The sequence below is a fragment of the Engystomops pustulosus genome, chromosome 11, assembly GCF_040894005.1.
Source record: "Engystomops pustulosus chromosome 11, aEngPut4.maternal, whole genome shotgun sequence".
In the NCBI taxonomy this organism is placed as follows: domain Eukaryota; kingdom Metazoa; phylum Chordata; class Amphibia; order Anura; family Leptodactylidae; genus Engystomops; species Engystomops pustulosus.
The window spans coordinates 24104693-24124887 of record NC_092421.1 but is presented as its reverse complement, the minus strand read 5'-3'; the positions used below and the strand labels follow the sequence as shown (position 1 = coordinate 24124887).

At 43.7% G+C, this 20195-nt stretch overlaps 1 protein-coding gene across 2 annotated transcripts; it reads left to right on the top strand.

The window, feature by feature from the left end:
* Positions 1-1585: 1585 nt before the first annotated feature.
* On the top strand, positions 1586-20158 carry SUPV3L1 (Suv3 like RNA helicase). Of its 2 annotated transcripts, none has more exons than XM_072131249.1 (15): positions 1586-1696; positions 3062-3139; positions 5058-5165; positions 5544-5658; positions 6447-6615; positions 13169-13280; positions 13371-13448; positions 13567-13658; positions 14056-14236; positions 14563-14656; positions 17373-17592; positions 17902-17982; positions 18813-18989; positions 19179-19327; positions 19662-20158. In XM_072131249.1, the coding sequence occupies exons 3-15, from the start codon at positions 5102-5104 to the stop codon at positions 20065-20067; spliced, it is 1938 nt and encodes a 645-aa protein (XP_071987350.1). In that variant the 5' UTR covers positions 1586-1696; positions 3062-3139; positions 5058-5101; the 3' UTR covers positions 20068-20158. The 2 variants fall into 2 exon arrangements, with proteins under 2 accessions (XP_071987350.1, XP_071987349.1); XM_072131248.1 differs by lacking the exon at positions 1586-1696 and adding an exon at positions 1703-2048.
* The last annotated feature ends 37 nt before the right edge of the window (positions 20159-20195 follow it).

Below are 20195 nucleotides of genomic sequence, written 5' to 3'. Positions count from 1 at the left end.
TAAACAGTAAAAATCATAAACATGTTAGTATTGCCGCTTGCCAAAATGTCAGTTTTAACAAAGTATATTAACAATTATTTCCAGCGTTTAACCCTGTAACGGAAAACAAAGTCGAAAATGCCACTTTTTTGCCATTTTGCCATAAGAAATTCAATAATAAGTGATCAAAATGCCATATAGTCCTAAAAATCATAGCATTGAAAATGTCATCAAAAGTCGCAGAAAATGACATCACACACAGCTCCGGTCACTTAAGTATGAAAAAGTTATTAGCGCCAGAAGATTGCAAAATTAAAGGGAACCTACCACCACGATTCTACCTACAAAGGTAGAACGGGTGGTATGTGCATGTATGGGAGAGACGTGAGGATTTTAAAGCTAATCCTCACTTCCCCGCTAAAACTTTAATACCCTAATATGTAAATTTTCTTAAGGGGCTAATGGGGCGTGGAGTAGCCGGATATGAGGCTACACGTCGCGGCTACTCCACATCCCAATAGCCTCTTTTCTCCTCCTACCCTGACATCTTCAGCGCACAGCTACATCGCTCGTAGCGGCGCACCCTCGTCCGGGAAGAACGACAGGCCTACGGCTGTGCGGCCACTGCTCCGAAGCCTGAGCTACTGTGCTTCTCAGACGAGGTCGCGCAGTTACGAAGATGTCAGGGTAGAAGGAGAAAAGAAGCTACTGGGGCGTGGATTGGCTCTAAAAAGGGCTCTCCTCACGTCCCATACATCCACCTACCACCCGTTCTACCTTTATAGGTAGAATCGTGGTGGTAGGTTCCCTTTAAGAATATTTGTTTTGTACAGGAGGTTTTAATTTTTTGTAAACTTATGAAAACATTATAAAACCTATATAAAAATGGTACCCAAAGAATAAAGTAGACATGTCATTTGGGACGCACAGTGAGAGACGTAAAATCCAAACCCACAAGAAAATGGCACAAATGCGTTTTTTCACCATTTTCACTGCATATGGAATTTTTTTCCCGCTTCCCAGTACATGGCATGGAATATTAAATACCATCATTATGAAGTGCTATTTGTTACACAGAAAACAAGCCGTCACAGAGCTCTTTACATTGAAAAATAAAAAAAGTTTTAGATTTTTGAAGGTGGGGAGTGAAAAATGAAAATATAAAAACGGACGCTAAGGGGGTTAATGCCGGTATGACACAGAAGAACAGAAGATTGGGGCATCTGAAGTGACACTACCCCTGCAAGCAATAAACTTGACTCATCTCATGTGAAAATTGGGTGAGAAGAGTCATAAGTGCCAGAATTTGGGAGAGAGTTAATTTTAAAAAGGATAAGTAATACCCTTTCTAGGGTGGTTGTAGTTTAGTGCAGTAACACCTAGCAACCGTTTCTCTTTAAAGTTGCAAAAAATAGTTGCAGTTTTCATGTCAGTCAATAAGGTACCAGAATTATGTATCCAAATATCATGCACCGATTTGGGAACAATGCAGCAATGGATATACTGAATATCAACACTTTAAATTATTTGACTCCGTGACCTCACAATGTCACGCAGGCGCCATGACGGCCACCTAGCTGCGGGGTCCTTTTGTATGTGACGTCACGAGAGCGCGCAGCTCGTTGTCGGGCTAAGCTCCTCTGAATTAGTGGGAGGTGTCTCGTGACGTCATCATGCGGCGCCGCTCGCAGTCACGTTGTTCTCCTGTACTAGCTAGGTGGGTGCACGTCATCAGCCGGCGCCGCTAGTTGTCATGCTGCTCTTGCCGGGGTCTTGCAGGCTGCAGTGACTTCTAAAGTCCTGTGTATGTGGCTCCCCCGCCATGTACATGAGGAGAGTGTCTTCCCTGGCCAGGTGTTGCCTGCAGGCATCTACACGGAGCCGCCAGTCCCCTGCACACCGCGGCCCCGGTGTCCTTAGCTCTGTGACCGGGAGGTGGAGGACGCGGGGCTTCTCTAGTGATAATGGCAAGCGCCTGGATACATCATTATTCGTCCCTGTGGAGCCCAGAAATATGGAGAGCCCGGGGTCAGACATTGGGGCTGAGCTGACCCAGCCTCTTAATAAGAGTAAGTCACACCTGGGGCAGTCACTGACACCTGACAGGGCTGTGGGGCATCATGCCTCCTCCTTCCAGTAGGGATTATATTCACAAATCTTCTATAACTTTCTCATAGACTAAGCAAATAAAGATTGTCATTTTCTCCTCTAAACAGCGCCCCCCTGACCCATGGTTTATATCTGGTATTGCAGTTCATCTCTTTTCCCTTGAATGGTGATCAGGCACAGCTCATGGACACAACTTTAAACAATGATTGTCCAAAATGAATAGAAAATTTCCTAAAAGCTAATGTTTAATATAAATGATACAATTTACTTTTTCACAAAGAGCTGGCTGGCATCACGGTGTTTTCTGCCAACACATGACTGATGGACAGGAGTGATTTGCTTTACTATCTAGCATGATGGCATCACTGAGTACATTGCCACTGACCACCAGAGCTGCATCGTGGTGTTAAAGGGCATCTACTACCAGGATGAAAGACTGTATGCAAATGAGCCTGAGTGGGTCCCGACTTCAATAACACCAGTGAAGCCCCTCAGGTTCATTTGCATACTGTCCTACATTTTGGTGGTAGATGCCCTTTAAAGAAGAGGAAGTAGTGTTGTTTTTCTATTAATTTCTTGCCACGTATGAACACGTGGACACTATGAAATGACTCATATATGAAATAATCTGTATAGAAATTAACTTTATTTTCCATTAACTGCAGCTAATGGCTGGCATCTATGCGTTTTATGCTTCGATTCTGCTTTGGCATGGGGCAGAGCTTAATATTAGTACCACGATCCACAGCAATTAAGTGACATGCTTTGCATCATAAATCCGCAACAGAAATCTGCTTCTGCTTTGGATGTTTTCTGCAGTGTATGGATGGGATTTTCTTACATCCCACACTACTCCTCCACTACTTTATTACGCTGTGGATTTACCGCAGTGAATGTTTGTAGGTGCTCGGTAAGAGTACTTGAAATGTAACTAGTCCTCTTACACTTACTTTCTAATATAATTGTTTTATAGGTGAAGTGCTGAACATTTTAAACAAGTTTTACAGACGAAAAGAAATACAGAAGCTGGCTGCTGAGAATGGCTTGGATGGTAAGAGACGACTGAGACTTGTACTTAGAACTAGAAGTATGTGAGTAATGTTGACTTATCTGTTTAAATATGAGACTCTAATGTTATAAAACGAAAACATAGAAACAACTTAGATGTAATAACAGACAGAACACAGGATAAAACAGATGTCTGCAGTAGCCCAGCAGTCATCCCTTTTACTGTACATGAAGCCTTAATCAGACGTGTGATCACTTTTTTTTTTAAACAATTTTTATTGGTCATAATTAGAGATGAGCGAGTATACTCGTCCGAGTATACTGCTCGGTCGAGTATTGGCATACTCGGACCGGCTCGTTAATCGGACGAGTATCTCGCCGGCTCGAGATCGAGCAGTAAATTAATTAAAAAAATTGAATAAAAGTATTTTTATTGTAAAAAAAAAATATTACACATGTTTGCAGATGTTTTACTTGTAAGAACACATTGAAATAACACTATTCTTCACTTTCCAGGTGTTCGCGCGTGTCTCCCGCTAGGTTCGGAGATGTTCGGAACATCTGGAATGTGAAGAATAGTGTTCTTTCAATGTGTTCTGCACTGAAATGCTCCTGTGTTCACTGTTTTTAATGTTTTAATACTATTCTTCACATTGCAGGTGTGCGCGCGTATCTCCGAACCTATCGGGAGACACGCGCGCACACCTGCAATGTGAAGAATAGAATTAAAACATTAAAAACAGTGAAAACACGAACATTTAAGGGCAGAACACATTTAAATAACACTATTCTTCACATTCCAGATGTTCGTGCACATCTCCGAACCTATCGGGAGACACGCGCGCACACCTGCAATGTGAAGAATAGAATTAAAACATTAAAAACAGTGAACACAGGAGCATTTAAGTGCAGAACACATTGAAAGAACACTATTCTTCACATTCCAGATGTTCGTGCACATCTCCTAACTTAGCGGGAGACACGCGCGAACACCTGCAAAGTGAAGAATAGTGTTATTTCAATGTGTTCTTACAAGTAAAGCATCTGCAAACATCTGGAATTTTTTTTTTTGCACTGTTCTTTTACTGTTCAGTTTTATTAAAAAAATGCTCGAGTCTCCCATTGACTTCAATGGGGCTCGTTATTCGAGACGAGCACTCGAGCATCTGGAAAAGTTCGTCTCGAATAACGAGCACCCGAGCATTTTAGTGCTCGCTCATCTCTAGTCATAATTGATGCAGGAAATAACAATATTATACAGAATTGATACAGAAAAAAAACATTTGCAGCATAGATTTGTCCTAACATCCACCATTTTCCAAATTTTACATAAAAGACGCATGTGACCACTTATTCCAGAAGACACATTGTCAATATGTCTTGAAATTTCTTGTTGTAAGTTTAGGTTGGCAATTTTGGAGACTTTTCCCACTTGGCAGCTAATATAATGGAACAGATTAAAGAAAAGACCAAAAAGAATCCTAAAGTTTACAATGGATCTCAGACAGAAACCAGTCAGTGACATTAATTATTGCTCTGGAATTTAACAAATCTCTCTCATTGGTTCGTTCTTATTGGTGAATTGAGCTGTGTTTACACTAATGTTTGGAGTTTCTGTTGTATGTTTTATCAGTTTTTACTCCAAGAATAGTTAGTAGGGCTAAACTTGCTATAGAGAAAGTTTATGATAAACCCAATTTTATAGCGTCTGTTAGGGCCAATCATATTTTATGTGGCCATGATACAAAAATCATAGAGCATCTATGGTTGATATAACAATCCGGGGACATAATGAAATGCATCATAGTTCTGTTCTTGCATCTCTTGGTAGCCGCCTTCTGGTTACCTGAGTTAAATCTATTTTTAGGGTTCTTCTGTTCTTCCAGGACTTACAAGCAGAGGATATCTTGTGGTATGATGTTACTCAAGAGACTTGATGAATAGTTTGTTTTCCTTTTCAGCTCGTCTTTTTCATCAAGCTTTTATAAGCTTCAGGAGATATGTTATGGAAAGTGACCCTCTACAAGTGGATCTACACATCGTCTTGAGTGATATTTGCTGTGGAGTCGGTATGTTTACTTCAGTTATGCTACAACATATCAAAACCACATGGGCTCACTGTTTGTGACACCATTTTGGTATGGCCAAAGCTTTAAGGGATTGTTCAGGTGTTTATGCTGAACAGCTATTCCTGAGAACAGGCCATCAATATAAACTCAGAGAATGGAGGCAGAAGCAGTTGGCTCTATGCTGAGTGTAGTGGCCAGAAGCAGTAATTTCCATCTGTCCTCCCCCACCCGATCATTCATTTGGCTTCTCCTAGCCATAGGCCATCAAAATAAATTTCTGGACAAAGTCTTGAACACTGTAAACTTGAACTTGTTAATGTTCTTGCTTCCTTTAATGAAAGTGTGTGTCCTTTAGTAATTAATATCTTACTTATTTAGGCCACATGGATGATATTTTCCCGTTCTTCATGAGGCACGCTAAACAGGTTTTTCCAATGCTGGACTGTATGGATGATCTCCGTAAAATAAGTGACTTGAGATTACCTCCTAATTGGTGAGATTATTTAATTTTTAGTGAACACAATCTCTATGAATATTTTTTTCTTTTATGGAACTTTTTTTAAGAAGCACTCCAAAATGTTTGTTCTCTATATACATATATATGTATAAATATACAGACTTTGATCTCATTCCTCTAATATACCGTATATACTCGTGTATAAGCCGAGTTTTTCAGCACAAAAAATGTGCTGAAAAAACTCGCCTCGGCTTATACACGAGTCAAGTAAAAAATAAAAAACCGTAATACTCAACCTCCGGTGTCCGGATCGTTGTCGCGGCTCCCTATCTCCGGCGCGGGTCCCGGTGGATCCTCTTCTCTCCTTTCTTTTGTAGCCGGCAGATTGCGTCCACACACTATGATGTGGTGGTGTCACCGCTGCTGATGACGTCATGGATGCGATCTGCCGGCTACAGAAGAGAGAAGAGGAGCCGCCGGGACCCGCGCTGAAGATCAGGAGCCTTGGGCTGGAGATCGGGACCCGCGCCAACGATCCAGACACCGGAGGGTGAGTATTAAGTTTTTTTTTATTTTTTATGTGCTTGGCAGGGGGCTGGCTGTATATTTGAGTATATACGGTACCTTATATCTGATACATTTCCCACAATGCCCCTAGTCAGAAGTTTATTTCACTGCAGGGATATATATCTGTAACTAGAACACCTGTTTACTGCAAGTCATATTATTTCTTGTGTGATGCAGCCCCACAGTACTTCTTTAATATATGTAACTATATTATCAAACTTTTTATGTAAGGTCAACAATTTAGCATTTTCTTGTAGGTATCCAGAAGCAAGAGCCATTCAGCGCAAGATTATTTTCCACGCTGGACCAACAAACAGTGGTAAAACATACCATGCAATCCAGAGATACCTAGGTGCCAAGTCTGGGATATATTGTGGCCCCTTAAAACTGCTAGCCCATGAGATCTACAAGAAGAGCAATGATGCGGTGAGAACTGCTTTATGTTTGACAAACCTTTCTCGGCCATGGATTATTTCTGCTATTCCTGGAGTGTGACAGCAGCACACTATGGGTCTGTGTCCGCACTCTCTAGTTTATAGTGCTGGTAGTATCCCTCTCCTTCTAGTCCCACATACAGAACCCTCCCCAGCTCCAGGCATCTCTTACTCTTGATATAAAGAAGGATTGTTATACATTCTATGCAGAAGACATAAAGGGGAGATACAGATATTGGCTACTCACTGGAGGGTGTGGGGCATTCAATGGCAACAAGATCGTAGATAGTTGTGTATTTATATACAATGGGGAAGGTATATTAAGCAAACTGCCCAAGAATTGATCTGTCAATTATGAAACACAATTATCAGGCGTCAACTAAGCCAACTAATAGGTGCAAGATTATATTATAGTATTGTGCAGATAAATCCTCAGCATCAGCCACTGAGAGATAGATTACACAGTCTTATACAGCCCCATATATATCTTTGCTTTGTCCAGTACAATATAATGCTTTAAAAGGGTTGTCCACTTTCTGTAAATAATTCATATTATTTGTGTAAGGAAAAGTTACACAATTTTCCAATATACTTTCTGTATCAATTCCGCACTGTTTTCAAGATCTCTGCTTGCTTTGCTTCTATACAAAGCTTCTAAGTTTACTTCCAGTGGATAGAAATCTGTTGATGGTGATGTGATCTAGGTGCGTGAGACGTTACCATCACTGAGAGTACTAGGAGTTGTGTTATAATATTGGCTTGTGCACCTGCATGTCAATCACATCACCATGGACAGGTCCTACCCACTGGAAGGAAAAAGACAAGCTTTCTATAGAAGTACAGCGGGCACAGATCTAGAAAACATTGAGGAATTGATGCAGAAAGTATATTGAAAAAATGGATACGTTTTCATTACACAAATCTTAATTATTTACTGTAAGTGGCCAACCCCTTTAAGTATGCAATATATCACAAGATCATGGAGAATTAGGATCGCATGACATACAATCACAAGGTCCATCTCCACACACGTTATGGACCAGAATGGGAAATGAGTAAAAATACATTTCTGAACCATAGTCTTTACATTACATATCAAGAAAGTGCTGCAGAACTTTTAATATATGTTTATAAGTAAATTGCCTAATATCCTGCCCTCCACACATTCCAGAAAACTTAGTGGCTAACCCCTTTTATGTTGAATCATTTTTATTGAACAATGTAGAACAAAAACTCACAAAACAGTAGACAAATGCCTACAATAAACGGTGTGAAGCATGTATAGTAAACATAAGCATATATCCAGGTCACACATTGTGTCTCTAGAGACATCCTGAAAAAGCATAATGATCTTTTCGTTTCCTGAGTTGCAAAGAACTACGCGCCTGGAATGGGCATGTTAATAAGACTAAAACACAAAACACGACAAGACAGACACTTAGACAGATACAAAAAGATACAGCAAGATACAAGAAATGATGACATACACAAGGAGGAGGAATCCTGTGGAGTGCGTTCCGGACGGTGGGAGGAGAAGCTTCAGAGGTTCCCTGTCTTCCGCGGTGAGGCTATATATATATAAATGCCACTATAAAGGCTTTAGGGAAATCTATCCTGGGGCCTGCTCTTCGAAAAGGGCCTTAAAGTCCTGGGAGTCCCTAAAGCTCATCCAAGGAGACCAGACATGGAGAAACTTTTCATGAGCTTCAGGTGTTAAGATGGCTAGTTCCTCCATGCGGAACAAGTGAGACATTTCTGTGGCCCATTCGGCTAGGGAGGGACATGTGGTAGACCGCCAGTGGCGCGGTATTACCGCCCTGGCTGCAATTAAGCAAAAACGTAGTATGTCCTTCTTTTGAGCTCCAATTTGACCAGGAAGGACTGAGAGAAGGGCCACGTCTGGGCAAGCGGACACCGTTTTGCCCGAAATTTGTCTGTATACGCTGAATACCTGGCTCCAGAAGGGTTTAAGAGCTTCACAGCTCCACCAGACGTGCAACATATCCCCTTTGTCCGTTCCACAGCGCCAGCATATGTCCGAGACCGAAGGGAAAGCTAGATGCAACACTGTCGGCACCCGGTACCATCGTGCAACAATCTTGTATCCCTTTTCCTGCGCTGCGCAAGCAGAGGACATTTTATGCGTGAAAAGGAAAGATTTGTCCCAGTCTTCCTGTGATAGGGGGGTTCCCAACTCACGTTCCCAACTCCTAACGAATGGGAGTTCAGAAGTCTTAAAGTCGTCTGTCAGAATAGAGTAGATTCGGGAAATGGCATGTGGTGGGGCTGCGTCCAGTCTAAATAAACCCTCAAAGGCTGTAAGGGAACCGGCGAAGGCCGCTGAGTCACCCGCCCCCACCATGAAGGACCGTAATTGTGAGTATTCGAACCAAGAACTGCCCGTATGACCCTGTCGTGGAGTAAAGTCCTTATGGAGAGGTAGTGGTGATCCCTGCAGTAGGTCGTACATCCGTGGGTCCTCCAGAACCCCCCAGCCCAAGAATGATAACTTAGCCATTCCCGGTTGGAATCCCGGGTTCCGGAAAATCGGGGTGAGAGGGCCAAGCTCCCGGGACAAGAATTTCTTCGCTATTAGTGATCTCCACAGGCGCAGCGCGTCCCTAAGCAAGATTGCCTGGGGCGCCGGAGCAGGAAAGGTCCCCGCTGGAACCCAAGGCAACAATTTAAGAAGCGATGTTGAACATGTTTGTTCCAGAGCTACCCACTGTTTGGACACGGTGCTATACGTCCAGTCAAGCAATCTGAGGAGCAGTGAGGCTCGATGGTACAGTTTAAGGTCAGGGAGGCCCGCCCCCCCCCCCCCCCATTGACTTCGGTCTAATCAGCGTCTTCCAGGCTATTCTAGGGCGTTTAGATCCCCAGATGAATCGCAACATGGCAGACAGTAAAGTGCGGAAAAAACCTGCAGGGGGTAAAATCGGTACACCCTGAAAAATGTATAAAAAGCGTGGGAGCACATCCATTTTTAGGGCATTAATCCTGCCGAACCATGAGAGGCGCTTACAATCGTATGTTTGGAGATCTTTCAGGGTGCGATCCAGAAGGGGTGAGTAATTAAGAGCGTATAGCTTCGACAGGTCGGTCGGAATCATTACCCCCAAATATTTAAGGGACGTCTGCCGCCACTGAAATGGGAAATTGTCTTTAATGTGGTCCACCTCAGAGGCAGGAAGTGAAATGTTAAGGACCTCAGTCTTAGTATAATTGATTTTAAAGTCACTAACCGCGCTATATCTCTTAAACTCCTGTATGAGCGACGGGAAAGAAATCCTTGGTTGAGAAACATACAACAACAAATCATCTGCGTACAGCGCAGCCTTACAATGTCTGGATCCCATTGTGATCCCATGGATGTTGGGGTTTTTCCGGATAGCTGTGGCTAAGTGCTCCATCACAATTACGTATAATAGGGGCGAGAGCGGGCACCCCTGTCTAGTACCATTCTTAATGGGGAAGGCCCCGGAAAGGTTCCCGTTAACTCTCACCCTGGCAGTGGGGTTGGAATAGAGGGCTAAAATTTTTCCCAGGAACCTAGGACCCAACCCGATCTGTTGAAGTGCCGCCGCCATGAATCCCCAGTGGACCCTGTCAAAGGCCTTTTCCGCGTCCACGGATAGAAGACAGGTGGGTATGGAACGCGCCTGCGCGTGTGACATTAAGAGAATGGTTTTGTTTAAGTTGTCCCGTGCCTCCCTTCCCGGGATGAATCCGACCTGATCAGTGTGTATCACTGACGGGATGTGGGGGGCCAATCTTTCCGCCAACACCTTAGAAAATAGCTTCACATCCACATTTATTAGGGAAATGGGTCTGTAACTGGCTGGGAGCGAGGGGTCCTTTCCCTGTTTGGGTAGCACGCTAATGTGGGCTTCCATATTATTGGGAGAAAAGCCTGACTCCGAGGATATGGCACCGTATACCTTGGCTAGCAGAGGGGACAGCAATTCTCTGAATTGTTTAAAAAAGGCCGGTGTAAACCCATCCGGCCCTGGACTTTTACCAGCTGGTGTGTCTTTAATCACCGCAGAGACCTCTGCCTCCTCTATATCCTGCTCCAATGCATCGGTGACCTCCATGGACAGGACTGGTAAGCTTGTCTCCGCCACATACGAGTCTATGTGAGGAGATGGGGAAGGGGATGAGGTCGGGCCCTTTGTACCCCTAATGTTGTATAATGAGGTATAAAAAGAAGCGAAGCTGTCACTTATCTCATCAGGGTGAAAAACCTCCGATCCCCCTGGACCTTTGATCTTAGGGATGTATGAGGCCTGGGAGCGGGGGTGCAGTAGTCGGGACAAGGGTCTACCACATTTGTCTGCATGATCATACAGATAACTCTGAAACCGGGCCCTATGATGCAAATATTTCTGGTCTAAAAGAGACCTTAAAGATTCCCTGGCCCCTGCCAACTCAGCCAGATTGGATGCAGACAGGGAGGACTTATGACGTAACTCCAATGTCTGGATCTGTGCCGTGAGAGCACTAATTCGTGCATTGTTTTCTGTTTTAAGGCGGGTACCATGGCGAACAAAAATGTCCCGCAATTCCCCCTTGAGTTGCTCCCAGTTCCGAATAGAGTGAGCTGTGTCGCTCCACTCCGGGCCCTTGCTAACAGAGGCTATATGCTGTCTGATCTCCTCTGCACAAATGGCATCTCTGAGGAGGTTGTCGTTTAATCTCCACCGCCACGGACTGCGGCTATGATGCTGAAAGGACAACGTCAAGAAAACAGGGGCATGATCAGAGAAGAGAATGTTCCCAATTGTTGCCGTGGGTTCCCATTTAAGAGCGTTGTGGCTCAGAAGGAAAAAATCAATTCTACTATAAGATCCGTGTGCTGGAGAAAAGTAGGAATAGTCCCGATCCCGGGGATGCAAGGTTCGCCAGATGTCGACCAGCTGCAGGGCATGTAGGTCTCTCCGAAGGCCACGGAGGTGACTGAGTGGGATAGCCCCCCGCCCCCCTGACGTGTCAACTGAGGGGTCTAAGGGAAAATTAAAGTCGCCCCCCACTATGAGGTGTCCCTCCATAAAGTCAGACAGTGTGGTCAGCATTGTCCTGCAAGCAGGGATGGGGCTGTTGTTGGGAAGGTACCAGGTGGCGAGAGTAAGCACCTGCCCGAAGGCTCTTACCTTCGCAAAGACATACCTGCCGTTTTCATCCACCTTAGTCGCCAGGACCTCCAATGGCAGTGATTTGTGAAATGCTATTGACACTCCCTTCGATTTAGCCTCCGGGTTGGCGCTGTGGATCCAATGTACAAAATAACGATCTCGGATGTCTGGCATGGTGGTGGAGCGGAAGTGAGTCTCCTGTAAGAAGAGGATGTTAACTCTCTGTTTATGCATGTCATACAGGATTTGTGATCTCTTCTGCGGGACATTAAGTCCCCTGACGTTGAGGGATGCTAGGCGAACAGAATCCATGGCTATTCTGGCTCCCCTCCGACCGCACACCCCCCGACTGAGAGGATAAAAACCAATACAAGAACCTCAGGTGTTATAGTAAAGGGAATGGGTAGGGATGTAGGGGGGGAATGGCAATACACTAAGACGAGACACTTACTAGGCAAACACTCAACAGACCGACACTAAACACTAAACAGTGGGGAAACAACACTTACAATACCATAGGCAGACCCGCTGGCTACGGATTCCCCGGTGGGTAGTGGATTGACTACGAAAGGCTCCCCCCACCCCCACAACCGCATATTACACAGAATATATATAATAAGTCAATAAACCAAATCCAGTTTCAAGAGAAAAAGTACAGAGGAAAAGAGAAAACATTAATAAGTAATTAAGGCAGTAGTAAACTTTTGGCAGGCAGAGGAGGTCATAATGGGACAACCTACTACTCGTGGACCCCAAGGGTCCTTCTAGTAATGTAAACCAACGATAATAGTCGCGGGATCCATGCCCGCGTCTAAAAATTCGTCCCAAAATGACCGCCCCTCCATTTAGTGCCACAATCCTGAGAAAGAAAACAAATCTAAACCATCTTGCTTATCAAGCATCATCATTCATCATTCAGGGGGCAGCTGTCCAGGAGCGCGGCCCATCCATACTCCTCCTGCTGTTCCGGGCTCCGGTACCCCTTCGTCGGCAGACATCTGCGGAGGATCCGCGGCAGGTGAGTTGCTCAGCGGACTATCTGCTGCGGGGGCTTCCCGCGCTCTTGAAGCCGGAGTCGGGCTGACCGCAGCTGCGGGCTGGGAAGCGGCGGCCGCCGCAATAAGAAATCGCCCAATGCCGCGAGCGGAAGATCGGTTAAGTGGCGCTGCTGGGGTCCGGGTACCCCCTCTCCTCTTAGCTCCCATTAACAGTTGCTGTAAGCCTGGATTTGGTGCCGTTAGCGGTGCTGGAGCAGGGTTCGGGCAGGAGAAGCTCTAATGTGCGGCCATCTCCATCCGTAGTCAGGCCACGCCCCGGCTAACCCCTTTTAGCTTTGGTGCTTTATTCTTCCTTTACTTGGAGCTGTGATACTTTGGGTAATATCTTCTATATTTCCTTCTCTTTCTATAGGGTGTTCCTTGTGATTTAATCACAGGAGAGGAGCTGATTCACGTTGATCCAGAAGGCAAGCCATCAGCACATGCTGCATGTACAGTAGAGATGTGCAGTGTGAATACACCTTGTATGTATCTTCAACCAATAAGTTGCACATTTTAATATGTAACTGATTGTCATGTTGATAATTGATCCGTTTTTTTTTTTGCTTTTTAAGATGAAGTAGCGGTGATAGATGAAATTCAGATGATCAGAGATCCTGGTAGAGGTTGGGCATGGACAAGAGCACTCCTAGGTAACAACAGGATATTTTCACACTGCTCATATTTGTGTTCTTTCCTTTCTCTTTTACTCTGTTCTGACCTCTTTACCTCTTTTCTTTTCCATTGAAACTGCTCAATTTTCTGTTCCAGGGATCTGCGCACAAGAAATCCACCTTTGTGGGGAGGCAGCTGCGATCAATTTAGTGACGGAGCTGATGTACACAACAGGTGAAGAAGTAGAGGTAACATTACTGTCATATTTTTATGCCTGTGTTTTTAGTGCTATTAGGCTACATGCACACTGCTGTGAGCCCGCCACACCGTAGCACGGCGGGTACACGGCAGCGCGGGGAGAGGAGGAGGAGGTGAGCACAACTTACCCCCACCCCTCTCTATAGGAAGTTATGGCGCTGTAATACTGGAAAAGATAGGACATGTCCCATCTTTTCCCTGGCTACGGAGCGGTACGGTGCCGCATGTGTGTTGCACCATACCGCTCCCCGTACAGGGCCGTGAGCCCATAGAAGTGTATGGGGGACGTATATCGGCCGTATACACGTCCCCCGTACATGCGTGTGAATGCAGCCTTAGCCTGTATTTTTATCAGTTATTATAGATGAACTATTTTCTTTTCTTAAGGTACGGAATTACGAAAGACTGACTTCTCTCAAGGTTTTAGATAATGCTCTTCAGTCATTGAATAATCTCAGGCCTGGGGATTGTATTGTTTGTTTCAATAAGAACGACATCTTCTCCGTCAGTCGGCAGATTGAGGCGCGCGGTTTGGAATGTGCTGTAATTTATGGCAGCCTTCCTCCAGGTAAGTCATTCTACTCCTGGTATATCTTTTTACATAACATTGCGAATCAGTGGCATTTACGAGCATGTAAGAGGTCCCTATGTATAATTAAAATAGCTCATGGTGGTTACGGCCTCTTGTGCTCTGCGCTAAACTAGACTTGCAGAGCTGTATTATGCTATGAATCTTGTTTTGGAGCCTTGTGACCGAACTCCTGGGCTAAAATGAGTCCAGGTTTACCATATTTTAGTATTTTCTAGATACTACTACGTATAGTTCACTCATAGTCTGTTGACATTTAGACTTTTTTTCTACTGTACTTATTTGTCATTCACTTCTTGTTTTAGGGACAAAGATAGCACAGGCCAACAAGTTTAATGACCCAGATGACCAATGTAAAATCTTGGTAGCCACAGATGCCATTGGAATGGGACTGAATTTGTGAGTTGACATTGTCATTGTTAATAATCTTCAGATAAATGAACGTGGAACATATGTAACTAAAGCCTATGCTACGTGTCTTTTAACCCCTTCCCGACGCGCGCCGTACTAGTACGGCGCGCGCCGGTGCATGGAGAGGGCTTGCGGGCCGAGCCCTCTCCATAGCCGGTAAGTCTTTGCTGCATATTGCAGCAAAGGCTTACCGGTAACACCCGCGATCGGTGCTAGCACCGATCGCAGGTGCTTTCACCGCGATCGCCGCCGGCAATGCTGCCGGAGGCTTCAAAAAGATGGCGCCGCATGGGCGCTGCCTTCTTGGCGCGGATCTTCGCTCCCCGATGACGTCACGGGGAGCGGTGATCCGTTGCCATGACAGCATCGGGCCTCACGAAGGCCCGAAGCTGTCTAGTTTTAACCCATTCATTACAATGTGCTATCAGCACATTGTAATGAATGAGGAGTAAAATCCCCATATACTGCCATATTGCAGTATGGCAGTATATGGTAGGATCGATCAGACAACCTAGGGTTAAAGTATATAATAAGGGTTATTCACTGCGTTTAACCCCAAAACGGAAAATAGCGTCCAAAGTCAAAAATGACATTTTTTTGCCATTTTGGAAAATATAAAAAAATTAATAAAAAGTGATCAAAAGGTAGCACAGTCCTAACAATGATAGCAATGAAAACGCCATCAAAAGTCGCAAAAAATGACACCACCCACAGCTCCGTACACCAAAGTATAAAAAAGTTATTAGCGCCAGAAGATGGCAAAATCAAAAAAAAATTTTTGTACAGGAGGTTTTAATTTTTTTAAATGTATGAAAACATTATAAAACCTGTACAAATGTGGTATCCCTGTGATCGTAGCAACCCAAAGAATAAAGTAGACCTGTCATTTGGGGCACACAGTGAAAGCTGTAAAATCCAAGCCCACAAGAAAACGTCGCAAATGTGTTTTTTCACCATTTTCACTGCATTTGGAATTTTTTTCCCGCTTCCCAGTACGCGCCATGGAATATTAAATACCGTCACTACGAAGTGCAATTTGTTACGCAGAAAATAAGCCATCACAGAGCTCTTTATGTGGAAAAATAAAAAAGTTATAGATTTTTCAAGGTTGGGTGTGAAAAATGGAAGTGAAAAAACTAAAAAAGGCCAAGTCGTTAAGGGGTTAAGTTACATGAGATCCCACACACATTTCATTTTCAGTTTTTACCTAAATTATTTGGAAATTATGTGAATAACATGTTTTACATCACATGAGCTTTCATTATTCTCCATACTAGGCTATGTACATTTGCTGTATGATCAGTCTTCTACAGTCTATGTAACCAGTTATACTTGGTTAAACACCTACAGAGCACTTGGGTCACCAGATAAATATGTTTCCCTTCCACAATACAATGTTTGACAAGGCAGTCAGAAATCTTATCACAGAAGTTATTGTAAAGTAAAGGCAAAGATGCCTGGCTCAAGCCAGAGCTTTAGGGTAAAGGTTGACTTTTTTCACAGGTGTTATATTCCTGTTTTGTTGCTGACAAATCCTTCACAGTAGAATTATTACATGTGTCAAAGGAAACAGTGGGCTTGAAACTTAAAAGGGCACCTACCACCCCGATTCTACCTATAAAGGTAGAAGGGGTGGTAGGTGGATGGATGGGACGTGAGGAGAGCCCTTTTTTGGGCTAATCCTCACGTCCCGGGTGTCTTTTAGAAAACTTTATTGCATGTATATGCAAATTTTTTTTTATGCGGCTACTGGGGTGTGGGGTAGCCGGACATGAGGCTACTAGTCGCGGCTACTCCACGCCCCAGTAGCCACGTTACTCCGCCTACTAGGTAATCTTCGGCGCGCAGCTACCAGGAGCTCGTCCGATTCCCCCGACAACTGCGCATGCGCAGTAGTTCCGGAGCCGCGGCCGCGCAGCCGAAGGCCTGCGTTCTGCGCAGAACGAAGGGGACCCAGACGAGCGTGCGCAGCTGCCAGGAGCTGCGCACCGAAGATTACCTGGTAGGCGGACTAACGTGGCTACTGGGGCGTGGAGTAGCCGCGACTAGTAGCCTCATGTCCGGCTACTCCACGCCCCAGTAGGCGCATAAAAAAATGTGCATATACATGTAATAAAGTTTTCTAAAAGACACCCGGGACGTGAGGATTAGCCCAGAAAAGGGCTCTCCTCACGTCCCATCCATCCACCTACCTCCCCTTCTACCTTTTATAGGTAGAATCGGGGTGGTAGGTTCCCTTTTAAATACATATAAGGGAGCACTAACGGGCAAACCAGTCCATAGCATCAACACCTTCATCATGTAATAACTACTGTCACATACAGCCACATGAGGCTTAGCGTTGTCACACATCAGAAGGCACCCAGGGCTATCTGCATCTAGATATGGTCTCACATTGGGTTTCAGGATCTCATCTCCGTATCTAATGGCACTCGGGGTACATCTGGATATCACATGGAAGGTTGTGTGGCCCTCCAAAGAAATGGCTCCTGACCCACTGACAATCCGGTCATGCTGGAGGATGTTGCAGGCAGCAGAATGTTCTTGTTGTTGTCTAGAGACTTTGTCACGTCATGTCACATGCTCAGTATGAACCTGTTTTATTGTGGATGATAACTTGTGGGTTGTAGACAGTGCCTGAAGCTACCTACGTTTTTATTTTAAAAAATTATGATTTAATGGTTTTTGGTTTTTCTGTTTTCAGGAGCATAAAAAGAATCATTTTCAATTCCTTGGTAAAACCATCAGTCAATGAGAAAGGAGAGAAGGAGATTGATACGATCAGCACTTCTCAGGCCTTGCAGATAGCTGGTAGGGCTGGCAGGTTCAGCTCCATGTTTAAGGAAGGTGAAGTCACCACTATGGTCCAGGAAGATCTACCTCTGCTAAAGGAAATACTGGACAAACCAGTTCATGCTATACAGGTAAAGTACTATAAAAGATGAGAGAACAAATATGACAGGAACCCGGATTTGGACATTGATATTCAAGAGTCTGTCTCTTAAATAAAGCAGAACAGATATTTGGTGCAATAAATTCAGTCTTCTTACCACAGCACAAGGGGCTGCTGTAGCTTTGCCAGATACAGTTTTTATTTGATATGTTATTATTTTGTAACCATTCCTTTTGGTTATTGAAAATGATCGCTTATATCTCCTTGGACATTCTGTGTCATCCGCCTTCTGCTTTTTCCTTTTATTGTAAATGTGATTTCTTTATTTCCATGTTATTAGGCTGCCGGGTTGCACCCCACAGCGGAGCAGATAGAAATGTTTGCCTACCATTTGCCTGATGCTACTCTTGCCAATCTCGTAGTAAGTATTCTGTTTTGTTATATGGAATTTTGTGTTTTTTGTTTTCGTTTTTTTTTAACTTTAACATACTACATTTTGCCTATTTTGTTGTGTGTCACATGATTAAAGAGTAATGTTAGAGAAAGCAGAAAGACATATTTGCAATGTAGGTGCAATGGGCTTCTGTAACCTGTCTGTAGAGAAAATGAGGTCCCCTGTGACAGGTTTAAAATTTTTAACCTTATTTAATAGAAGAAAACAAAATTGGCTATTGCAGCAATGGGGCAATTTGCATTTAGCCAGGTGGCAAGTGCCAGAAGAAGGTCCTCTCTATAAGTGGCTGTTTTGGAAACTGAAAATTTGATGCCATTCTGGTGAACAGGAGCAGAGTTTTAGAACTTAGACACCATTGCTATATACTGAGTTTTAGTTTTCTGCTTTAAAGGACATGACATCTACCACCAGGTTAAAGGATTGTAAACCAAGCACACTGACATACTGGTGTGTGCCCCCTCTGGTAGGATCCGCTCTTCTTTAAGCTTCTTATGCCCTTGTCTTTAAGAAAAATAAGGTTTTTAAAATTATGCAAATTAGCTTGAGGGGCTCTAGGCTCCATTTAAACCAATGGAGCCTGGAGCCCCACTGGTTCATTTAAGTTTTATTCACTGCATAGTTATATAGTGATAGCTTGGAACAGCTTGAACACTTAGCAATCTGATGACCTATCCTGGCCAGGGGACCTTTATAAGGTCAATAGAAGGATACAGAAAGATTCTTATGATACAGGTTGTATTTGTTATCTTTTAAGTCATTTACCACTCTTCTCTTTCTGTTTCTTGTCTGTCTTTCAGGACATATTTGTTAGTCTCTCTCAGGTAGATGGACACTATTTTGTATGTAATATTGAAGATTTTAAATTTGTGGCGGACATGATCCAGCATATACCATTAAACTTAAGATCGCGGTATGTGTTTTGCACGGCCCCCATAAATCGCAATTTACCATTTGTTTGCACTTCACTCCTAAAGGTGAGTAGGACTTTTGGGCTTCTTTAAGCATTTAACCTTTTCGTGCTCTTTTTGCTTTTAGAAACTATATGATAAGCAGTTGTCACTTAAAATACCTATTGGATGTGGATCTTTTTACATTATTATAGTATTATTTATTTATTTTTATTTTTGCATCCTAATAAACTTCTTCTGTCTTGGCTTCTTTAGTTTGCCCGTCAGTTCAGCAGGAATGAACCCCTTACTTTCCAGTGGATCTGCAAGCATGTCACCTGGCCTGTTTCCCCTCCGAAAACCATCAAAGATCTCATGCATCTGGAAGCTGTACATGACGTCCTTGATCTTTATCTTTGGTTAAGGTGAGTTGAAATTTATGCAATTCTCTTGCCATAGTTCCATTGAGGACCCCCCCGGAAAGATGCACGCTTACCTTGGCTCGTAGGTCAAGATGGGGCAGATGGTAGCTAGTTGCTTATACAGATTTGCACTATTTCTTTGCTCATAGAGTGATTTGTTTGTTGCTGTTTTGGGCACTAATAATGCAGGGCCTGCTCTGTGATAGGCAAGGGGATAACTACAGGGAGATTGGGGTAGGGATGGGGTCTGTGAGTAGGAAGATTACATCTCTCTATGTAAGTTTTATACTGAACTGCTGGTTCTGTGTAATAAATTTTGCACCTGTTTCCTTGTCAGTTACCGCTTCATGGATATGTTTCCGGATGCTGCACTTGTCAGGGCTATTCAAAGAGAGCTGGACGCCATCATTCAGACTGGTGTTCATAGCATCACCAAACTCATTAGAGCCTCAGAAAGCAGGACAGCACTGCAAATCCTCGACGAAACTTCTAAGGACTCTGGAGGTTTTCCAGATGGCACTCCAACACCTGGACCTAGGAGAATTAGGGGAACTAAGTCACTTCCAGCAAACGCTGAACCACAGAAGGCATCGCTCACTTCTAGACTGGTTCAGGATGGACTCCTTACACCAGACATGTTAAAACAGCTGGAAAAAGAATGGATGTCTCGACATCAAAGTCGTGGAAACCAGACCAGGTTAAATGAACTGGACATTTTAAAAAAGAACAGAAAGAAGAAATAACACAAAAGATTTATATACATTTTTATATTTTATTGTAAAATTAAAAAAAAAAAAAACACTGAATAGTAAAAAAAATAAATAAATAAATGTACTATTGCTTTATTCAAAATTTACCCATCATGATAAAC